This window comes from Phalacrocorax aristotelis, chromosome 24 (assembly GCF_949628215.1).
Source record: "Phalacrocorax aristotelis chromosome 24, bGulAri2.1, whole genome shotgun sequence".
In the NCBI taxonomy this organism is placed as follows: domain Eukaryota; kingdom Metazoa; phylum Chordata; class Aves; order Suliformes; family Phalacrocoracidae; genus Phalacrocorax; species Phalacrocorax aristotelis.
In genome coordinates this window covers 7,300,049-7,321,348 of record NC_134299.1, presented here as the reverse complement: position 1 = coordinate 7,321,348, position 21,300 = coordinate 7,300,049, and the positions used below count along the sequence as shown (strand labels likewise).

General features: G+C 64.1%; 3 protein-coding genes across 4 annotated transcripts; 2 read left to right on the top strand and 1 right to left on the bottom strand.

Annotated features, from left to right (window-relative positions):
* Positions 1 to 1,219: 1,219 nt before the first annotated feature.
* YKT6 (YKT6 vesicular SNARE protein) lies at positions 1,220 to 9,686 on the bottom strand. Of its 2 annotated transcripts, XM_075117405.1 has the most exons (8): positions 9,530 to 9,686; positions 8,933 to 9,054; positions 5,139 to 5,221; positions 4,280 to 4,380; positions 3,612 to 3,716; positions 3,383 to 3,448; positions 2,792 to 2,893; positions 1,220 to 2,323 (listed from the first exon to the last, which is right to left on the bottom strand). In XM_075117405.1, exons 2-8 carry the CDS (start codon positions 9,034 to 9,036, stop codon positions 2,288 to 2,290), a joined length of 597 nt encoding a protein of 198 aa, XP_074973506.1. In that variant the 5' UTR covers positions 9,037 to 9,054; positions 9,530 to 9,686; the 3' UTR covers positions 1,220 to 2,287. The 2 variants fall into 2 exon arrangements, with proteins under 2 accessions (XP_074973506.1, XP_074973507.1); XM_075117406.1 differs by lacking the exons at positions 8,933 to 9,054; positions 9,530 to 9,686 and adding an exon at positions 5,694 to 8,311.
* Positions 9,687 to 11,404: 1,718 nt separating this feature from the next.
* Positions 11,405 to 17,986, top strand: GCK (glucokinase). Its single transcript, XM_075117404.1, has 10 exons — positions 11,405 to 11,565; positions 14,151 to 14,313; positions 14,454 to 14,608; positions 14,828 to 14,947; positions 15,038 to 15,133; positions 15,369 to 15,468; positions 16,289 to 16,472; positions 16,768 to 16,923; positions 17,340 to 17,573; positions 17,671 to 17,986. Exons 1-10 carry the CDS (start codon positions 11,521 to 11,523, stop codon positions 17,813 to 17,815), a joined length of 1,398 nt encoding a protein of 465 aa, XP_074973505.1. The 5' UTR covers positions 11,405 to 11,520; the 3' UTR covers positions 17,816 to 17,986.
* Positions 17,987 to 18,735: 749 nt separating this feature from the next.
* On the top strand, positions 18,736 to 21,281 carry MYL7 (myosin light chain 7). The gene is given in 8 exon segments (XM_075117495.1): positions 18,736 to 18,747; positions 19,783 to 19,890; positions 19,976 to 20,051; positions 20,326 to 20,373; positions 20,376 to 20,429; positions 20,502 to 20,580; positions 20,686 to 20,734; positions 21,084 to 21,281. Coding segments are annotated over 8 exon segments (528 nt in total). The 3' UTR covers positions 21,186 to 21,281.
* Positions 21,282 to 21,300: the final 19 nt, after the last annotated feature.

Sequence of the window (21,300 nt, the reverse complement as noted above, 5' to 3'; positions counted from 1 at the left end):
CTTTGGACTCTGCTTTCGCTCGTCCCCTCCCGTCCCTGTACATAGAGAGAGCTCTTTATTTTTGAATTCCCACGGGGGTCCCCGGCCATGGGGTGCTGCTGGGTGGTAAGCGATGGGGGGTGGGGGGGCAGCCCTCGCACCCCCCCCGCACCCCCCGTCAAAGTCTGGTGCTGCTCCCTGGGAGCGATGCCCATGGGGGCAGGGGGCATGGTGGGTGCCTTTGGGAGGGTCCCCCCGGCGGGCACCGCTGTGTCCCCATCCCGGTGACAAAGCCTGGGCACCCAGCACCCTGTTTCCCCCTCCCCGGGCAGGGTGCTGGCGGGGCTGGGGGGATGTGGGTGCCACATAACGGGGCTGGGGGGGCAGCTGGGGGGCTGCGCCCAGGTGGCGGGGGTCAGGGCGGGGGGGGTCAGGGCGATCCAGCCAGCACTGACGCAGCATCGAAAGCACTTTAGACTAAGAGAACGGGTCTCTTAGGGGGCACAGGCTGCTCCGCCGGGTGCCGGGGGTCCCCCCCGCCACTCCCCCCTGGCTCTGGCCGAGGGTGTTTACTCCCCTCCTGCACCCCTTCCCCCTGGCCAGTGCTCGGGGAGACCCCGTCTGCCCCGACTCCCCGTCCCGGGGGAGCATCACCCCGCTCCAGGCACCCTTGTGCTCGGCCACGCGTTTTCCCCGGGGTTTCCCCTTCCTCCATCTCCGGAGGGGCCGTGTGTTGCTGGGGGCTGGTTTTGGCTGGGGGGGTGCGGGGGGAGGTGCGGGGGGGGGGTGGGATTTTTTTTGTTTTTTTTTTTTTAATTATTTTTCTTTTCCTGCATGCCCTTTGCGCGGGAGCAAACCTCGGGCGCTAACGCTGTATGTCGAGGAGCTGAGCTGAGCTGTTACTGTCCCATGAATGCTGGTGGATCGTTGCCAAATTTTTCTCTTCTCCCTTTTTCTCTCATTCTTTTTCCATCCTGCCCCTTCCCCCCCCCCCGGCGTATCCCTACCCCCCACCCCTCCGTCTTTTCTTTCTGAGCCTTGTAAGTGTAAAAGATGACTCTGATTTCGTTTTTGTCTCGGGAAAACTGCAAATAAATTATGAGGAAAAACAACTGACCAGAAATATAATCGCTGGAGGGAAGAGGGCCGAGCGGCTGCGTCGGCACCGGCCGCCCACGGGGGTGGCCTGTGGCCGCCCGACTCCCACCCCACGAAGCTGCAGAGAGAGGCCAAGCCAGGCTACAACTGCCAAAGACAACTTTATCCCCGCTCGGCTGGTGTGGCCGGCGGCACGGAAACGACAGGCAACACCGACCACAACACGATCTCAAGCAAAAGGTTTTTTTCTCTTCCAGAGGAGGAAGAGGAGGGCTGCTGGGCACCCAGCAGGCGCTGAGCCCCCCCCCAGGCTGACAGGAGCAGGGGAGCGGGGGCTCCGAGCCACAGGGAAGCCAGGCGAGCCCCCCCCGCCTGCCCCTCGGCCCCACTCCCCTCCTGCTAGCTCAGGGCCCTGAGCACTGGGGCTGGTTTCCAGCCCTGGCTTCCCGCTCCCCTGCCCCAGCAGCTGTCAAACAGGGGGGCTCAGATGCATCCAGGGGGATGGGGGGGCCCCCCAGGCTGCCCAAGCCACCCTAGTCCCAGCTCAGCTCTTTCCCACACCACCACCAAAGCGAGGGAAGGGGCCCAGAGGTGACCCCCCCCTCCCCATCACCCTTTTCCCTGGGGCTGGGGGGCAACAGCTTCCAGTTCACTGGCACTGGGAAAAGCTACCCAGTGGGATAGCGGGCGATAACCCAGTGGCGAGCACCCCCCCACCAGGGGAAAGCGCCCTTCCTCCCTTCCCACCCCTCTCCCACCCCCTCCAAGATCACTCTTAGGACACAAACACATAGAAGACCCACCCGCAGTTCCCCCAAGCAGCCCAGGGCATAGCAGCAGGGCGCCCCGGCTCCTCTCTCCCCGACGCCCCAGGGCCGGCAGCGCCGGGATGCTGAGGCGCTGGTTAGTGTTACAGGCGTAAAGGCAGGGGAGGGGGCAGCCGGGCACCCCCTGGTCCAAGGTGCCCTCGGGAAAAGCGAGGGCAGCGGGGGTCCGGCGCTCCCCCCACCCCATGGGTGCCGGCCCGACACCGCCCTTGGCAGCCCCTCGAGGTGAAGAAATAAAGTCCGTGGTGCCAAGGACGCCCGGCCGCCGCAGCGCTGCCCAGGCCCGGGAACCCCCCGGGGTTCGCTTTCTGTCCTGGGTGCGGTCGAGGTCCGAAGGGGAGCGAAGGCCTGGTGGTCCTGAGCAGGAGACCCCGGGCTCCGCATCACATGATGTCACAGCACGAGTTCTGCTTTCGTGCCTGGGAAGAGATGGAAAACGGGCAGTGATGCCCCGCTGCAGCCCCCCGAGGGCCAAGGGGCACCCAGAGCCTGCCCAGCCCTCCCCCCGCCAGAGGAAGCCAGCACGGTCACAGCCCTCACAGCTCGCCACGATGGCAAACGCCCTCCGCCCCCGCGCCGAAGGCTTGTGACACAGCGCTGAGCCCCTCAGCCGCAGCCCACGCCAGGAGCCACGGCCGCTGGGATGGGCATCACCCCCCGCCAGCCCCAGGGCAAGGAAGGGCCTGAGCGCGGGGCTGCGGAGCTCCACGGCCGGGGTTGGGGCAGCTGAGCTCCCTCCGGGTCCAAAGCAGCTGTGCCAGCGGAGGGTGATCCCTGCCTGGCACCCTCATCTCTGCCCCAGGGGTTTATTCTGCCCTTCCCCAGCCCATCCCTGGCTCCTCAGGGAGGGGGATGGACCCTCCGCCAGGATGAAAAGCTGCACTCACAGTTTTGTAGAAGGCTTTGGACTGTGCCCCGAGCACCTCTGATTTGGAGACCAAGTCGTCCAGCTTCTCCCCGCGCTCCAACAGCGACTCCATGGTGTTGTGCTGCCGACAGAAACAAGTGCTGACGGCCCGGGCCCCCCCCGCTCTCTCCCCAGCCCCAAGCAGAAGGAGGTGCCACCACGTTGCTACCTCTACCTTCCCACAGCCCCCCTGGCTCCGCTGCACAGACAGGAGCAATCCCAGCCCCGATAAAGACGGGAAGGTCACAGTGACTGAGAGGAGAAGAGCCCCCGGTGAACGTGGCAGCACACGTGGGTCGAATAAAGCAGAAAGCAAGGACGTGACACCGCGCAGGGAAGGGACCGGGGTTTGGAGGAGGGACACAGAGGGGGTCAGCGCCCCTGCGCTTGCGCTGAGCCAGCCCCGAGGGGCTGGAGGGGAGGAAGGGGAGAGGAGGCTCCCACAGCCCCAGGAACGTCGCCGGGGAATGGAGAAGGCAAGATGGCCCCGTCACCCCGGAAGGGCATCCTCACAGCCCCAGGAACGTCCCCAGCTGGAGCAGCCTGGCCGCAGGCCCAGCATCCTCCTCACCAGGATGATTTTCGTCTCGTCCAGCTCTGCCTGCACTCTGGTCATCGGGTCGGCATCGCGAGGGTTCTTGGAGAGAAACAACACTGCGTCAGCACCGCCGCGGCGGGGATGCCAGCAATCCCCAGGGCCACGGCCCCGCAGCATCAGCGTCCCGGCATGTGCCAGGGCATTGCCCACGCTTCCGCCTGCAGACCCGGGCACCGTGGGGAGCGTCTCAGAGGGGCCGTACCTGGTATTTACTGAGGTACCCATCCAAGGCTGCGTAGCTGATTGTCGCTGGGGATCCCGAAGGCCAGTCCATTTTGCTGACCTGCCTGGAGAATTCATCCAGCACCTGTGGCAAGGATGGGGGCAGTTACTGCCTGGTGGTTCTGCCTGCAGGGCCGCGGCTGTCAGGGGGGATGTTCTCCTCAAAAAAGGAGAATTTTCTCCTCCTTGTTCCCTTTTGAACAAACCGGGGGAAGAGACAGAAACCAACTTCCTCAGCAAACAATCGACAGAGTGGTGCCCACGGCAGGTAGGGGCAGCCATCCCTGACTGACCCTCCTGCCCTGCCGGGGCACCCAGACACATCGCCACCGTTTTTTGGCAACACCGGGAGCGCCACCAGTTTTCCCACATAAAACCCAAGCCAGACAGGGAGGACGGAGTGTTTGCAGGGCCAATGCCTGGGCTGGCAGCAGAGTGGAGGCGGGACTAAGTCCCAGCGGGCAAAGCCAAGTCACTGTCACAGCCTGGAAGTCTTTGGGCTGGTTGGATCCTGCCCAGCTCAGCTCAGATGCCCCCCAGCTAACGAGCAGGAGGGTCATTTCCTCATTGCAGCGTGAGGACGAGATCTGGAGGAGCTCCCCCGAGCAGCCTGTCGCCTCTGGAGCTGCTCCCGGCCCACATGCTCACCTTGTCCAGCAAGGTGAAGCAAACCCGCTGCGGATACTCATTATCTGCAATCACCACTCCGGCCAGCCCGTCGTTCCGGACATACACGTGGCAGAGGTACTCTGGGCAGAGAATTTGCGTCAGGGAGGCAGCGGGAAGGTCCAGAGCCTTCCCCAGCACCCACCACCTCCCGCCCGGCCCTAAAAGCTCCTCCACAAGCCACGAATTGCACTGAAAGGTTTCATTCAGCCACTGCATTTCACATGATTTCATTAGAAAGGGCTCAAGAGAGGATCAAAATCAGCCCCAGATCGTGCTCCAGCAGGTTACTGCAGCCCGGCCACGTGGTGCGGGACACAACGCCAACTTTCCAGGGCAGCAGGTATGATCCACGTAAAACAAGAACTAGAGGGGGAAGCGCTCAGCCTGATTTTAATAAATAACAACTCGTCACAAGCCTGGAGTGTCATTAAAGAGGCCAACTCCAGGCCACACCCTGCACGTCTCGGGGTTCGGAAGGCACGTGGAGCGGGGCCGGAAGAAGGGAGATGAGGCCAGAGATTGGGGTACAGAGCTGGGAAGCACACGGCAGAGCTCGAGGAGAGGGGATGGAGGCTGCGCCAGCACAGCCGTCGGGGAATCACCGGGTGTCCCAAGGGTGGCAAGGAGAGTGACGAAGCTCAAACGCAGGAGCTGGCTGTCGGGCAGGTCCCTGTTCTCCCTGTAACCTCTCTCGCGGGGCGGGCTGGGCTCCTGCCCGGCTCAGCCACCTCAGCGTTACTCACCTGGACGCTGTTTTGAGCCCTCGTTTTTTTATCATAAGCGGACAAGGAGCAAATCACGTGCAGCTGCACGTGCTGACCCCAGGTTATCCTCTTACCTTGCTCCTTGACAGAGGCTCTGCTGCCCAGCTCCGAGCGCTCCACGATCAGCTGGCTCGTGAAGGTCATGAATTCCTGCACACTGCAAACACAAAGCGTCGGCACTCGGGTCTGTGCAGGGACGCGGGTCTGCAGCCCCTGTCTGCAGCCCGGAGGTGCTGGCGTAGCAACAGCGGGGGAGATGTCTGTCCCACAGGCCCCCGGCATTTTGGGTGGACTGAAACCCTTCCCCCATGACCCCACCACCACGTCTGGGTAGCGGGGACGTGGTCGAGCCATGTGTGTTCCTTGGGGAAAAGGCCAGACCCTGCACCTACGCAGAGCTGCAGCCGCCACCCGAACACCTCCACTTTCGCTGGGCCCAGGGGAGCAACCGCATCCCACCGGCTGCAGCAGGGGACTTACATCCTTGGGCTGAACTTGGTTTTTTGGTGATTTAGCAGAAAGTAAAACACCGCTGAACCACGGATCTGCCCAGCTGAAGCCCAACGAGCAGCCACACCCCGCTCACGTGCAGCGAGGGGCTGCAGCAGTGCCCCGGCCCCTGCCCTCACCTGAGCTTCTATCCCATGCTTGGGGCCCGTCCCGAAACCCACGCAAGGCACCGGTGAGCTGGGGAAGCCGTTCAACCTGCAAACACACCTCTCCTACCTACTGGTTTGGTCTAAGTTGAGGCATGTCCTTAAGTCAAACTCACTCTAAGCCTGGATAACATTCCCGAGCCCACACTCAAGCCCTGCCGAACAGGCTTCTCACACCAACCCTCTTCTTCACCCCACAGCAAAAGAGGCCAAAAGTCACGAGCAAGTGCAAAATAAATCTGGTCCCAACACACACCGGGATTAGCGAACACAAGGCAACAAATTCCTCACTTCGGCTGGGAAATCCCAGGAACGGAAACCTGGGATTCCGTTCAGGGCTCAGATTACAGAGTTTGCTCAAACAGCCCCCCCCACACCGACAGCTCCCACTCGGGAGCTTCACATGACACCAAGGAAACGTCACCGAACACAGCCACCGGCACAGCACAGACCGCAGTCTCCCTCGCCGCCTTCCACCGCTGGAAGCGACTCCAGGACCGGGATTTGCCTCTCACAGTTTATGTATTCCTTAGGGGTTCTTGCACCTCTCCCAGCCCAAGCGCCACGTGATCAGACGCTGGCTCCTCCGAGACCCCGAACCGTCAAGTTTCCAGGAGCTGCAGGGGAAAAAAGCTGGCCCAAAGGTTTCTTAACATCAAACGTCAGCAGAAACAGAGGACGGACTCGTCCCTCCTGGCCTGGGAGATCTGCTGCCAGCCCCCGCCGCCGCAGTCCCAGTGCTTCACAGTGTTCCTGGAGGAATCGGCCACCAAAGACTGCTCCCTCACGCCGTGTTTCTGACCCTCCCAAATCATGCGGTGGATGTTTGGTGGCGGGTGCCCCGCACTGGCACGGCCGGGCCGGCCCCCTGCCTAGCGGGACCTCATGGCTCCCAGGATCCACAACTGCCTCGATCCCAGCTTCAAACCCCAAACCCAACTCCACAGCCTCAAAAAACATACACGCAGCACTTTTTAAGCCAAGCTTAAGTTAGTCACACCTTAAATATCACACCTAGGCCACGGTCTCACAGGTGCCAAGGCACAAGCAGCCCCTCCGAGCATGACGGGGGAACCAGACAAGGATCAGCCACCAGAGAAAAGCTGCAAGACTGAGGAGCGCAGACAGCCCCCACCCTCCCTAAAAGACGTCGCTGTTCCCAAAAAGCCATGACATTTTTAAGAAAAGGAAGAGGCAGCTGCCAGGGACGCAGCTCTTTCGGCCGTAGCCGACAGCAAAACCATGCAGGCAATATTCTTGGGATTTGTCAAACCAAGAGCTGCGACTACGAACCAATCTGGGTTTTGAAGAGATTACTTCACCCGCCGCAATCCATTGCCGAGCGCCTGCGTTGGCAGCGCTGGCACAGCTCCTGCATCCCTCTCGCATATTTGGCTAAAAGAGTATTTTTTAAGACAATCTTACTTCATTATTTTCCCTTTATCATTGGAATTGCAGAACCAAATGTACTCGAGGCTCCATAAAATCTTGGCAGGGACAGGGCATGGAAAATTCGAGTCCCGTAGGTGAGTATTTCCTAAGGCTTTTATCGTCTGGAGCCAGGAGCTGGGAAACAAGCTCTTTCCCAACAGACACCTGCTTTATTTTACCACATTTAGAGGCTTTTGGGAGCCCCCCCTCAGATGCGAGCTCAAGGGCAGCCGCCGAGAGAGCTCTGCGACCCCTCCACGTGCACGGAGCGGGCAGCGGGACACCCAGACTGGCAATCAGGGCTAAACCTGAAGCCGTCAGAATAACCCGAGCAGAGCTTTGTGGGCAGGGAAAAGTTTAAGATTAGACCAAACATGTAAATAAAAAGAAACCGGAGGTGTCAGGCGAGCCTTGTTAGTCTGACTCAAGGAGAAGCCTCCGCCCACACACCTTGCACACCCCAGGAGCCACCGTGACTCCCAGGTTTAGGCACTCGCTGGAGGTGGAAGAGCTGACCCGAGCACGTGGGGTGTTCCCTGGCACCCCGATTTTATTGCTCTGCTCCGGCAGATGATTGACCAAGTCAAACCTGACCTTTTGCTCCTGGCCCTGGGCAGCTCTTTGGGGAAGCAAGGTTTCACTCTTTTCCTGAGGCTGAAAAATGGCTTAGAGTGGGTTTTGGAGCGCTGACCCCTGCATGCAGGGTCACAGCTCCCCAGGGGAGCGGCTCCAGTGGGTTTATCCCACCTATAATGAATACTAATTAAGTTTGCTGATGACACAAAACTAGGAGGAGCTGTTGACACTCCCGAGGGCAGAGAGGCCCTGCAGAGGGATAAGGACAGGCTGGAGTGCTGGGCAACCACCAACCGTATGGAGCTGAACACGGGCAAGTGCCAGGTTTTGCCCCTGAGGCACGGCAGCCCTGGCAGTACAGGGGAGCAGCTCTGCACAGGGAGCTGGGGGTTCTGGTTGCTGGCAAGCTGAACACAAGCCAACATTGTGCCCTGGCAGCCACGAGGGCCAACCGTGCCCTGGGGGGCACCAAGCCCTGCATCGCAGCCCAGTGAGGGAGGGGATTGTCCCGCTCTGCCCCGCGCTGGGGCGGCCTCACCTCGAGCGCTGTGGGCAGCGTTGGGCGCTGCAGGACATTGAGGGTATAAAGCTACTGGAGAGTGTCCAGAGGGGGCCACGGAGTTGGAGAAGGGTTTAGAGGGGAAACCGTACGAGGAGCAGCTGAAGTCCCTGGGTTTGTTCAGCTGGAGCAGAGGAGGCCGAGGGCAGCCTCATGGCGCTCTGCAGCTCCCGCCCAAGGGGAGGAGGAGGGGCAGGGCTGGTCTCTGCTCTCTGGTGACCAACGCCAGGCCCCGAGGGGACGGCAGGGAGATGTGCCAGGGGAGGGTGAGGCTGGGCAGTAGGGAAAGGCTCTTCCCCCAGAGGGTGGTGGAGCCCTGGCACAGGCTCCCCAGGGAGGCATCATGGCACCAGCCTGGCGATATCCAAGAAGCGCTTGGACAAGGCCCTCAGAGACATGGTGTGAATTTGGTGTGTCCTGTGCAGGACGGGAGCTGGGCTCGATGGTCCTTGTGGGTCCCTTCCAGATCAGGGCATTCTGTGTTCCCTCAAGAAGCCTGTCACCACTGCATCCCCGGGGACACAGGGGCAGAACCAGGAAGAAAACACCCCCAAAGCTTCTACCTGCTCTCTCAGAGGTCCCACCCGAGCCACATGCCAGCCTCGCAGCGCCTAGGGGAGATCCCCCCCCCGCCCCAAGCACCCACCTGGACCTCTGGAAGAAGTTGAAGGTGGAGACGTCGTAGGCAGCTTTCAGTAAATGCACTTTGGGGTCTCCTTTGTAAAGGACACTTAGGCTGTAGAGCCTCATGGCGACGGCTCCGCTGTCCTACGCGGAGGGAGGGGGGCCGGGGCTGAGGGGGGCCGGGGGGACCCCCCCACGCGGCGGGGCCTCAACCAGAGCCCTCCCCCCACCACTGGGCTCCCCCGGCCACGCCCCAACCCCTCCTCCATCTTTCCCAGGGTGCCCCGGACCCCCCCGTCCCCTCCTCCCTCCCAGCCCGACGGCCCCGGGAGCGACTCCCGCCCCGCTCCAATCCCCCTGCCCTCAGCTAGCCCAGCCCCCCCCCAGTATAACCCAGCCAACCCAGCCCCGCCCCCCACCCCAGTATAACCCAGTCCCCGACCCTCAGCATAACTCAGTCCTCACCCCAGTCTAACCCAGCCAAGTCAGTCCCCAGCCCCAGTATAACCCAGTCCCCACCCCGGTATAACCCAGCTCTCCCAGTCCGCAGCCCCAGTACAACCCAGCTAACCCAGCTCCTGGCACCCAGTACAACCCAGTCCCCACCAACCTCCGGTACCGGCAACTCCGGAACGCGCTGGGAAGAGGCGGCGGCCGACGGCGAAGGAGCCCGACCCGGAAGCAGAACCGCCGCGAGCGGAAGTGCCCCCAGCTTGGGGCAACTGCCACGGGGCCTCGCCCGCCCTGCGCACGCGCTGCCTCCGCCCCGCCCCCTCAGCCTCTTGACCAGTAAGCGCCTGTCTCTCCCTCTGTCCCCGCCCACCCCTCTCACCGCCCGCCTCCCAGCTGGGCGGCCAATCAGCGCCGTCCTGGCACCACGGGGCGGGGCTTCTCCCGGAGGAGCGCCGGTGGGGGGCGCCCGATCCCGGCGTTCTTTGCGTGGGGAGGGGGGTCCCCGCGAGAGGGGGTTGTCCCTGCGTGGGGAGGGGTTCGGGGGGGTTCCCTGCCTGGGGAGGACGGTCCCTGCATGAGGGGGACCTCCATGGGCTCCATCAGTGGGGTGGGCGTCTCCCCATGGGGCAGGGACCCCCCAGGGGTGGCATCTCCCCATGGCGGTGGGGCGTCTCCGCAAGGTGGAGGTCCCACTGGGGGACTGGCATTTCCCCGTGGGGTGGGGACCCACCTATGGCGTGGGGACCCCTCTGTGGGGCTGGTCTGCCCGTGGGTGGGACCCCTCTGTGGGGTGGGTGCCCCTCTGTGGGGCTGCCCTCTCCCCAATAAGGGGGGGTCCCCTGACAAGGTGTGGGTGCCCCCTTCGAGAGTTTCGGCCCCCTCTGCAGGGTGAGGACCCCTCGTTAGGGCCGGGTCCCCACGGGTGGACACCCATCGCCGGGGCAGGGGTGCCAGAGCCCTCACCTGCCCCCAGGAGCCCCCACGGCACGGGGCCACGAGCAGGGCAGGGGTGAGGTGCTGTGGGGTGACCCTGTCCTTACCTAGGCCCTGCCGCAACACCCCCAAACCCTCTGCCCTGCCCAGAGCTCCCCCCGTTCCCCCCATGGGGCTGCCCGCCCCCCCCAGTGCCCAGCCAGGCTCCCAGGGGGACCCTCCCCAGCTCCATCTCCGCCACAGACCAAACCCAGGGGGTTTGGGGGTCCACCCACAGCTGGGAGTGACCTCTCGCCCAGCAGGACCCCCATAAGCCAGCATTTCCCCAGGTGCCCCCCAACAGACGGCACCGATCCAGAAATACGGCAGGGATCGCCGTGTCCCCATCTCCCAAATCCGGCAGCCGTCCATGCTCCGCTGAGGCGGCCGGCGTCGGTCCCGGCGTTGCCGGAGCTTTTCCCATCCCACGGAGCGCTTCCCGGCAACCCTCGTCCTTCACCAGGGCCGCTGTAACCTTTGTCATGGAGCCGTCCGCTGCCAGGCCCGGCGCGGTCTCCATGGGAGCGTGCCGGGTTGCTAAGCCATCCGGTGGAGTGCTTGCCACCACCGCCAGGACATCGAGCCGTTGATATGACAACTGGAGCGGGGACACGGGTGGCCCGGGGCGTGGTGCTTCGCATGACGGGGCCAGCGGCCCCCGGCGGGGAGGGGTCCTGGCCAAGCCCAGCCGCCGCTCCGGGACATCCCTGCTGGCTGTACAAACCCACCGGGGTGGGCTCACGACCCCTCGCCACACTGAAAACCACCCGGCGCACCGGTAAATAAATTTACTGGTGAAAGGAAGCGAGCGGGGAGCGTACGACGAGCGTCCCGCCGGCGCGAAGGGCCGCGGCCCCAGGATGTGGGGCGAGAGGGCTGAGCCCGCCGGGGCACTGGGCCCCTCTCCCTGCCCCTCCGCTTGAGGGTCTGGAGGCCGGGGGGCAGGGGGGGGTGAAGCTTGGAACCCCCCCCTCAGCGGGTGCCGTCGTGAGTCGGATGAGATAAAGCGGCAAAAGTGGAGCATCCCCCGGCGGAGCGAGGGACTGAACAGCCCAGCGCCGGCCAGACGACTGCCGGGACGGGGAGGGGGGCTCGCTCCCGCGGCCAGGCGCGGCGGCGGGGTGCCCGGGGGTCGCGGGGGGGACAGCTCGGCCCGCAGCCCACCCCGCCCCAACGGCTGCCCCCATGCTGGATCACCAAGCCAGGATGGAGAGCGGCAGGAAGGAGAAGGTGAGGCTGGAGCCAGGGCGATCCTGGGGTGGGGGGCCCCTGGTGGGTGCGGGGAGCGGCGCAGGTCCTCCGGGGCTGCCAGCCGGGCGCTGCAGGCGTCTCCGCTGGACGAGGTCCCCCTTGGGGATGGGGGTAGCCAGGAGGGGAGGACAGCCAGCAGGTGGGACGTCGGCTCCAGGGGTGAAGCAGTGCAGCCTGGGGTCACCCCTGACGTACCCAGGGGGGTCCCTGACGCTGAGGTCACCCCCCGGCATGCTCCAGGGAGGGGACCCAGCGCCGTAAGCTGGAGATCTGTGTTTTGGTGTGCTGAGTCTCAGCAGGGCACGGGCATGGGCCGTGCCACGAGCCTGAGGACTCAGGACGGAGCCCGGAGCATCTGCGGGACCGCACGGCCTGGCTGGGGTGCTCCCGCCGTCCAGGCAGTGCCGCCGGCACCTTGCTGCCGGCCAAGCGGCTGCTGTCCCTGGGATGAGATGGAGCCCGACACCTCCTTTGGCTGCTCGTCGCGTTGTCACCGAGGCACCCAGGATGGCACCCAGCTCATCCCCGGCCAAGCGTCGTCCGGGGGCAGCTGCTCCCATCTGCTGCCCCAGATGGACTGAGCTCATGGGGCCATGCCATGGGGGAGGACAGCAAGATGCTTCCCTGCTGTGGATGGGGGCGTCCAAGGGGACACCGAGGGGACGTGGCACGTGCCGGGGGCAGGAGTGCGTGGCTGGCAGAGCTGGGCATTGCCGGCCACCGCAGCCTCTGGCCGCGCAGCTTCCAGCTTCACCCCCTTTGTGGGATGCATCAGAGCAGACGGTTTCCTTGGGAAGTCGAGAGCCGGTTTTGGCATCCTGGGAAAAGCCAAATCCCGCTGGGGAAGAGCCAAACCCCTCATTTCAGAGGGGAGAGAAGGGATGAGTCGGGACATGCGGTGTCTGAGATGGAAAAAACGTTGGAGAAATAAAACTCGGACCCCTGGGTGCCACCCCCAGGTGCTGGCCTGGGGATGGGGACCCTCTTGGTGTGGCAAATTTGGCCGAACGGTGCCGCAGGATGACTTTGCACTGAACACCTTCAGCCAACGACTCAGGCGAGACAGTCAAATCCAGCTCCACGCTTTTCCTGGCAGGATCTGTCCAACCATCCTGGGGCCGAGCACCCTCCGGGTCGCAGCAAACCTCGCCATGGTGCTGCGTTGGGCTGCCCCAGCCCCTTTCGGGGTGGCTGGCAGTGTCCCCCAGCATGGTGGCATCTGCCGCGGTGCAGCCACGGCTCCTGGCATCTTGTCTCACAGCACCGCGGGGGTTCAGGGTTAATGGAGCCTTTGGCACCGGACAGGATGGCTGGGGAGGTGCCGGGGTGCCGGGGTCCCACCCGGCCATGGGTGGTGGCTGAGGGCTCTGTGGTGCAGGAGCTTTTTGGGCGAAGAGATACTTGGGATCAGCCCTGACTCAGGGGGGCCAGAGGCCGAGGAACGGCGCTCGGGGCTGGGTGATGTATCGGGATGCACTGCGTGGGGGTCGGGGCGAGCGACCGCAGGTTTGGCTGAGCCGAGGTGGGACGTGCTCTCCCCATGCCGGGATGCTCCAAACTGCATCCCAAAGCCTTTCCCAGAGCCGCCCACCCTGAAACACGTCGGGAAACAGCAGAAGCCTCGGGGAAAACATCCGTCTGCCGGCAAAAGTGCAAGCAGGAGCATTTTAAGCTTGCCCGGATCCCAGTGACTAATGAGCCCTCTAATGCCGCTGGCTACATCTGGCCGAGCAGCAAGCGCTCCCTCTCCCCCCCCGCGGGCTCCATCTGACAGCCTGGGGCTGCCTGCCCCCGATTACGTGCCGTGGCTAATGGAGGCTGTGCCGCTGGCGGAGCCCGGGGTTGCTACGTAAAGGGTAAATACAGGTCCTGCGCTTCCCTCGAGTGGGCTCTGCAGTTCTCCCTGGCAGCGAGGCAAGGGAGCATTTCCCAGTAATACTCTTTATATCCTGCCCGCGGTCCTGGCCGCCCACCCGCCTGCCCTCGGCCCCTCGTGCGTGCCGAGTTTGATGGGTGGAAAATGGTACCCGTGGTTGCCGGGGGGACACAGGGAAAGGGATGCTCCTGGCTCCCTGGGGACCCAGAACACAGCATCCTCGTCCCAGATGTGGAGGGGTCCCACATCCTTGGAGGAAGCTGCTGAGCCCCTAAATGGCATCGCTGGAAGCACTCCTTGCAGGGACAGACCCTGGGATTTGGCAGGATGGGACATCCCAGGTCACTGGTCCAGGCCCTCCTGGAACGGCGCCGGCTTCAACACAACTGTCCGAGCTTGCGGAAAATCAGCTGGCTGAAGGCACAGGCAGCGCAGGGACCCCCCGTGCCAACAGCGGGCGCCTCACAGGCAGCACCAGGAGAGGCTCTGGGGCTGGCAGCGGCTTGTGCCGGTCCTGCAGATTCACCGCCATGTCCTTTGGGTTGGAGGCAGGATGGCAGAGGGATGGGATAAGGTGTTCTGGGATGTCTGTGTGCTGATGGGGAAAACCAGGGCGAGGGGAAGGAAAATTTGGATTATTTACTGCGGTTCAGGCCACCCAGGTCCTGTATCCCCCGTCCCACTGCAGGTGGAGCAGATCCTGTCAGAGTTCCGGCTGAAGGAGGAAGACCTGAAGAAGGTGATGTACCGGATGCAAAAAGAGATGGACCGAGGTCTAAAGCTGGAGACACATGAGGAAGCCTCCGTCAAAATGCTGCCCACCTACGTCCGCTCCACTCCCGAGGGCTCAGGTACAGCGCTGCCGGGCTGGATGGACATTGCTCCCAGTCCTTTGCTGCATCGCCTCTTCCCCGGACCTCGCCGAGCTCAGTGCGGGGGGCCGAGAGCCCCCCTGAGCCGGTCACTTTGTGCATCCCCCCCGGCTTTGCAGAGGTTGGAGATTTCCTGTCACTGGACCTCGGTGGCACCAATTTCCGTGTGATGCTGGTGAAAGTGGGCGAGGGGGAGGAAGGGCAGTGGAAGGTGAAGACGAAGCACCAGATGTACTCCATCCCGGAGGATGCCATGACGGGGACGGCCGAAATGGTGAGCTGGGCACACAGGGCATCCCGTCCCCGTCACCGCACAGGCGCACTCCACGCCACGTTTCGGTGGGGACATCCCTCGTCCCTCCAGCTCTCAGAGGGCGGGGGTGGCGGGGAGGTGGCCACACTCAGGGGACCCGTGGTGGGGACGGTGTCGGGCCATGGGCAGTGGGAGGATGGGGGACAGCCCCCTGCAAAGGCTGGACCTCCTCTTTTCCAGCTCTTTGACTACATCTCAGAGTGCATCTCTGATTTCCTGGACAAGCACCAGATGAAGCACAAAAAGCTGCCCCTGGGCTTCACCTTCTCCTTCCCCGTGCGGCACGAGGACATCGACAAGGTGAGGGGGTGGCTGGGCAGCAGGAGGACTTGGGGGTCCCCATGATGCAGCTTCACCCACAGCCCCATTTTGGTCTTACCCTCGCTCCAGGGCATCCTCCTGAATTGGACCAAGGGCTTCAAAGCCTCTGGTGCAGAAGGGAACAACGTGGTTGGGCTCCTGAGAGATGCCATCAAACGGCGAGGGGTGAGATGATCATATGGTTCATGCCGGTACCGCAGCGGCGGGGAGACCCCGGGACCCCTGGCTGTCCCTGCCTGCCTGCTGGAGCCTGGCATGTCCCCGGGAAGGGTCATTCCATGTGTGTGCGCATATGTGTGCGTGACATCCTCGCCCTCAGGGACCCCCCACCCCAGACCCGCCTGCTGCAGGGCAGCCCGGACTCCCGGCGAGACCCCGATTGTTCCTCTCCCCTCCCCAGGACTTCGAGATGGACGTGGTGGCAATGGTGAACGACACGGTGGCCACGATGATCTCCTGCTACTACGAAGATCACCGGTGCGAGGTTGGGATGATTGTGGGTAAGATGGCCCCTTCCCGCAGGGACATGCGGCAGGGAAGGGGCGGGACCCTTCCCATGGCCCCCTCACACTCCCCTGTTGCGAGCAGGGGCTCGTCCTTTTTGGGGGACACCGAGAATGGGGGCGTGGCGGCAGCACCCCGCTGAGGTCTCCTGCGGTTGGGATGCTGGATGGCATTGCCTGGCCCCGACACCATGATGGGGCCACCTTCGGGGTGGAAAGGGGGTGGTCTCCAGGTCTAGTCACCCACGGCACAGGTCTGTCCCTGAGGGATATCCTTTCTCCAGGCTGCCGATGGCTCCGGTATCTCACCATATGGGGGGGACCACGGAACGCAGCCGGTGCTGGCCATGCCGGGGGTCCCGGGAGGTGGGGATGGGGCAGGAACCCCACAGGCTTCTTCTCCCCGCCGCCCCCAGGCCCACGCTATCTTTAGTGCCATCAGCCACGCAGCCATCTGGGCTTTTCACTCCGGCTCGCACCGTCCCCTCGGCCTGGGTAAACACCACGCTGCCAGTGCCGGGCTGTTTATCCGCTCCTCCGGAGGCCGGGCTGCCCTGGCCATGCAGCAGCCAGAACCCCCGGGACCCCGCGGTGGCCGTCCCAGCACCCACTGGGGACAAGCAGATGGCTGGGGCTGCGGGGAAAGAGCACGAGGGCTGAGCTTCCCGATCCGCACTGGGATGGGGACGTACAGCTCCGAGCGCAGCCCCTCAGTGCAGCCATCGGGGCGGGAGGGCCGCGGGTGCTGGGGGGTCAGCGCTGGCGTGTGTGTGTGTCCCCAACGCCACGCGGTCCCATCCCCGGTTCCCGCTGGCAGGGACGGGCTGCAACGCCTGCTACATGGAGGAGATGCAGAACGTGGAGCTGGTGGAGGGCGACGAGGGGCGGATGTGTGTCAACACGGAGTGGGGGGCCTTTGGCGCCTCGGGGGAGCTGGACGAGTTCCTCCTGGAGTACGACCGCGTGGTGGACGAGACCTCACTTAACCCCGGTCAGCAACTGTAAGGAATAGGAGAGATCCAGTTCCTCTGGGCATCCCCCACCCATCCCCAGCCATGACCCCTCCACCCACCCTTCTCCTTCCCCCTGCCCACCCACGCCATGCTGGGCTCGGCTGAGGCTGGAGCAACTCATCACAGGTACCCCCAAAGCAGGGGTCCTTCGCTCCAGCCGCCGTGCCTGTGCACGGGGACGCGTCCGGCAAGCGGGGGGGGAAGGAAAGAAGGGGTGCCGCGGGATGTGGCCCCCCCAAATCCCAGCCCTGACGGCCACCCCCTCGCCTGTGTCCCCCCTCAGCTACGAGAAGATCATCGGGGGGAAGTACATGGGGGAGATCGTCCGGCTGGTGCTGCTGAAGCTGGTGGATGAGAACCTGCTCTTCAACGGGGAGGCCTCCGAGAAGCTCAAGACCCGTGGGACCTTCGAGACCCGCTTCATGTCGCAGATCGAGAGGTATGGGGCTGGTGGGGCCGTGGAGGGGGGCCGGCACCCCCAAAGCAGCCCGCTATGCTGCCCCGCACTGGGTTCTTCCATCCTGTCACCCCACGCTGGTCCAGGCGTGTTGGGGTGTCTGCCCTGTCACCCCACACCAGGCTGTCCCATATTGGGGTCCCCTGTCCCGTCACCCCACAACAACCCACTCTGACTGTCCCATATTGGGATCACCTGTCCCGTCACCCCACACCAACCCGCTCTGAATGTCCCACCTTGAGGTCCCCTGTCCTGTCACCCCACACCAGCCCTTTACAGCTGCCCCATGTGGGGGTCCCTGTCCCATCACCCCACAGCAGCCCTCTACAACTGCCCCACATGGGGTCCCCGTGTCTCCCCCCTCCCCTGACCGACGCACCCCTCTCTCCCCGTCCCAGCGACGCTGGCGACCGCAAGCAGATCTACAACATCCTGACGGCCTTCGAGCTGCTGCCCTCGGGGACGGACTGCGACATCGTGCGGATGGTCTGTGAGAGCGTCTCCACCCGCGCTGCTCAGATGTGCTCGGCTGGGCTGGCCGGCGTCATCAACCGCATGCGGGAAAGCCGGAGCCAGGAGACCCTCAAAATCACCGTGGGGGTCGACGGCTCTGTCTACAAGCTCCATCCCAGGTGAGGATCCCTGGGAGCCTTGCACCCACCGTGGTCGCCTTCCTCCTCCTCCCACATCCCCCAAGCTTTGACCCTGGTTCTTTTTCCCCTCTGGCAGCTTCAAGGACCACTTCCACGCCACAGTTCGGCAGCTGACGCCCGGCTGCGACATCACTTTCATCCAGTCGGAGGAAGGCAGCGGGCGCGGGGCCGCGCTCATCTCAGCTGTCGCCTGCAAAATGGCCTGCATGATGGGGCAGTGAGAGAGGACTCGGGTGGAGGATGAGGATGAGGATGGTGGCGGGGGGGTTGGGAGGATGGTGGTCCCACTCAGAGCTCTGCGAGGAGCAGAGACAGACGTGGGAAGGGGTTTGCCACCAGCAAAGGCGCCTCCCAGCTCCCCAATAAACGGGGTTTGTGTGGACTTCTCTGGGACTGCTTGAGCAAGAGCCCCTTGTGTTCCTCGTACTCTCAGGGAGACCCCACCGTGGGGCTGCCCTACACGTGGGGGGCAGCTGGGGGTCATCCTGTGCCTCCCTGACTCCCTGTGTCCTCCCCACTGGGGACCCAGCTGCAGGGAGTGGGACCCCCATGTGCCCCCCCGCCCCTTCGCTGGGGTCAAGCCCCCACAGAGGTGTTGGCCAAGAGATAAAGGGCTGGTCGGGGGGTACTTGGGGGTCGGGGGGGCTAGCCCAGCCCCACCAGTGAGCCCCAGGGGTGCAGAGACCGACTGCAGTGCACCGGAGCTGTGCCAGATGCAGCAGGGCACCGATTTTTGGCGATCCCCTCCAGCCTTGTCCCCACAATGGGAACAGGATGGGGGGCAGAGCCTAGGGGCACCCCAGCCTCCCCCTTCCAGCGCTGACCCCCCCAAAAGGGGGCACAGACCCCCACCAGGGGCTAAATCCTGCTCCTGCCAGCAGCAGGACCCCAAAACCCAGCGGGTCCCAGCCCACCCCAAACACGTGCCGTGGCTCGGCCCCCTCCCAAGCAGCCAAAAATAGTGTGTCCCCCCTCTCCGGTGGCAGGCGGGGGCCCGGCCTGGTGCATGTCCGGCACAGCCTGGTGGCATTGGCACAAAGTCGGTGTCCTCCTGTGGCACCCCAAGGTGTTGGGGTCTGTTTGGGGGCACCCCTGGGTGTTGGGGTCCCTCTGGGGGTGTGGGGATATCCCAGGGATTTGGATGGCCCTGAAGGTTTGGGGCACCCCAGGGTGTTGGGGTCCCCAGAGGGTCCAGGGCAGGGTGTTGGGAACCCTCTAGGTCTCTGGGGCACCCCAGGGCATGGGGGTCCCCCTTGGGAATCTGGGGCACCTTGGGGTGTTGGGGTCCCTCTGGGGCACTCTGCTGTATTGGGGTCCCTTTGGCAGTTAGGGGCACCCCAGGGTGCTGGGGTCCTGAGGGGTCTGGGGGCACCCCAAGGTTTTGGGGTCCCTCTGGGTGTGCACAAGCACCCCAGGGAGTTGGTGTCCTCCTGGGGCACCCCAAGGTGTTGGGGTCTGTCTGGGGGCACCCCAGGGTGTTGGGGTCCCTCTGGGGGTCCAGGGCACCCCAGTTCTGGGACCCTCCCAGGCTGTTGGAGCCAACCCTGGGGCTGTGGGGCCACCCTGGGGGCGCGGGGCCACCCCACAGTACCGGCCATCTTGGGGGGCTGGGGCCACCGCGGGGTTTGGTGTCACCACAGGGGGAGTGTCACCGTGCCGGTCTGGGGCTACCGTGGGGTTTTGGGGCCACCCCAAATTGCGGGGTCACCTGGGGTGTGGGGACACGACACTGGGGGGGGGTGGCTTCGGGGGCGGGGGTGTCCCTGGGGTCTGGGTCACCCCAGGGCTGGGGCCATACCCCACAGTGCCACCCCTGAAGCCCCCGGCAGCGCCAGGATCCCTCCAGCTCATTGGAGGAGGGGAGGGGATCCCTTCTTCTCTGATTGGCTGTCCAGGATGGGGGAGAGCTGTGCGTTGATTAGCAGCAGCCCTCAGCCAGCAGGATTCCGTGTCTTCTGATTGGTTGCCACTGGAAAGACATCCTTGAGCTCTGATTGGTGGCAGCCCTCAGCTAGCTGGATTCTCTCTGTTCCGATTGACCAGAGTCAAATAAAAGGGATTCCCTGTGCTCTGATTGGCTGGGGGAACCATAAAGGGATTCCCTGCACTCTGATTGGCTGGGACCAAAAGAAGGGATTCCCTGCACTCTGATTGGCCGAGGCCAGATCAAGGCTTCCTTGCACCCCAGTTGGACCCCCAGGCCAGCAGGTACGGCAGGATGGCAGCCAGGTGGGCGCAGCCGCGCTTCTCCGTCTGCTCTGTGCTCAAGCAGTCGCAGATCCAGGAGTTCAAGGAGGTAGTGGGGGGTCCCAGGGAGGGGAGTCCCGGGGCCAGGGGTCCCAGGGCTCACCCCCTCTGAGCCCCCGCCCGCTCTGCTCCAGGCCTTCAGCTGCATTGGCCAGAACCAGGACGGGATCATCACCGAGGCAGACCTGAAGGAGACGCACTCACCGCTGGGTCAGCGGCACCGCCTGGGGACAGGACAGGGACGGGGACGGGGACGGCCGCAGCAGCGAGGCAGGGCGATGGTGACGAGTGTGGGACAGTGACGGTGCCAAGCCCGGGCAGTGATGGCCGGGGCCACCAGGGCGTGCAGGAGGAACCACTTGCTGTCCCCTCACCAAGGGACACGTCCCAGTGCTCCAGCCGGCACCTGCAGCGGCAGCTCTGCCCTCCTGGGGCTGGGCTGTCCCGGGTGCCACGTGTCCCTGTCACCGGGTCCCCCCCCAAGGGAAGATGAACGTGAGCGACAAGGAGCTGGAGGAGATGCTGAAGGAAGGGAGGGGCCCATTAACTTCACCATCTTCCTGATGCTCTTCAGGGAGAAGCTGAATGGTGGGTGTCCCCGGGTGTCCCCTGACACCCCCAGGGGTCAGCCCTGAACCCCAGTTAACACCTCGCCTCCAGGCACCGACCCCAAGGAGTCCATCCTCAATGCCTTCAAGCTCTTCAACCTTGCTGGCACCAGCACCGTGAACAAGAATGAGTGAGCAGGGGGCATCAGGGACCCCCTGGGGCACCCCTGAATCCTGCGTCCCCCAGGATGGGGACAGGGGCTGACCCCGGGCTCAGCCACTCCCTCTTCCCCAAGGTTTAAGCAGCTCCTCCTGACCCAAGTGGAGAAGTTCTCCCCGGAGGAGGTGAGGTGGCTCCCCCAGCTGTCACGGTCCCCTTGCAGTGTCCCCGCACGAGGGGGCTCCACAGGACCCTCAGGGGAAGCAGGTGCCCAGGACAGCTATCTCTTCCTGCCCATGGGGCAATGTGGGGATGGGGACACAGCCCCCCACCCCAGGACTCCATGTGTCCTGCAAAGACCCTGACCCAAAGAACCCCATGATCCCACACCCCATTCCTGGGATCCCACATGCCCCATGTAGGCCCTGTCCCTGAGATCCCCACGTGTCCCCCACAGACCCTGTGTCCCCACAACCCCCACACGGCACCCCATGGGGACCCGTCCCAGCCCCTCCAGTGCGTGTCCCCACGCAGGCGGAGCAGGTGTTCACGGTGACGCCCATCGACATCTTGGGGAACATCGACTACAAGTCCCTGTGCTACATCATCACCCACAGGGATGAGAAGGAGGACTGAGGGGCCAGTGGGTCCCCCGCCACTCACTCCAGCCAAATAAACCACCAAACGAGGAGATCTCGTCCGTCTGTCCACCTGCAGCAACCCCGGGGAGGGACGCAGCTCCATTCAGCCC

Coding starts and splice junctions, on each gene's coding strand:
- YKT6 (XM_075117405.1), bottom strand. CDS start 9,036: ATGAGGCTCTACAGCCTAAGTGTCCTTTACAAAGGAGACCCCAAAGTG. Junction 3,449..3,611: donor GGTACCTCAGTAAATACCAG/GTACGGCCCCTC, acceptor TTTCTCTCCAAG/AACCCTCGCGATGCCGACCC. Junction 2,324..2,791: donor CCAAAGCCTTCTACAAAACT/GTGAGTGCAGCT, acceptor ATCTCTTCCCAG/GCACGAAAGCAGAACTCGTG.
- GCK (XM_075117404.1), top strand. CDS start 11,521: ATGCTGGATCACCAAGCCAGGATGGAGAGCGGCAGGAAGGAGAAG. Junction 16,473..16,767: donor CTTAACCCCGGTCAGCAACT/GTAAGGAATAGG, acceptor GTCCCCCCTCAG/CTACGAGAAGATCATCGGGG. Junction 17,574..17,670: donor GTCTACAAGCTCCATCCCAG/GTGAGGATCCCT, acceptor CCCCTCTGGCAG/CTTCAAGGACCACTTCCACG.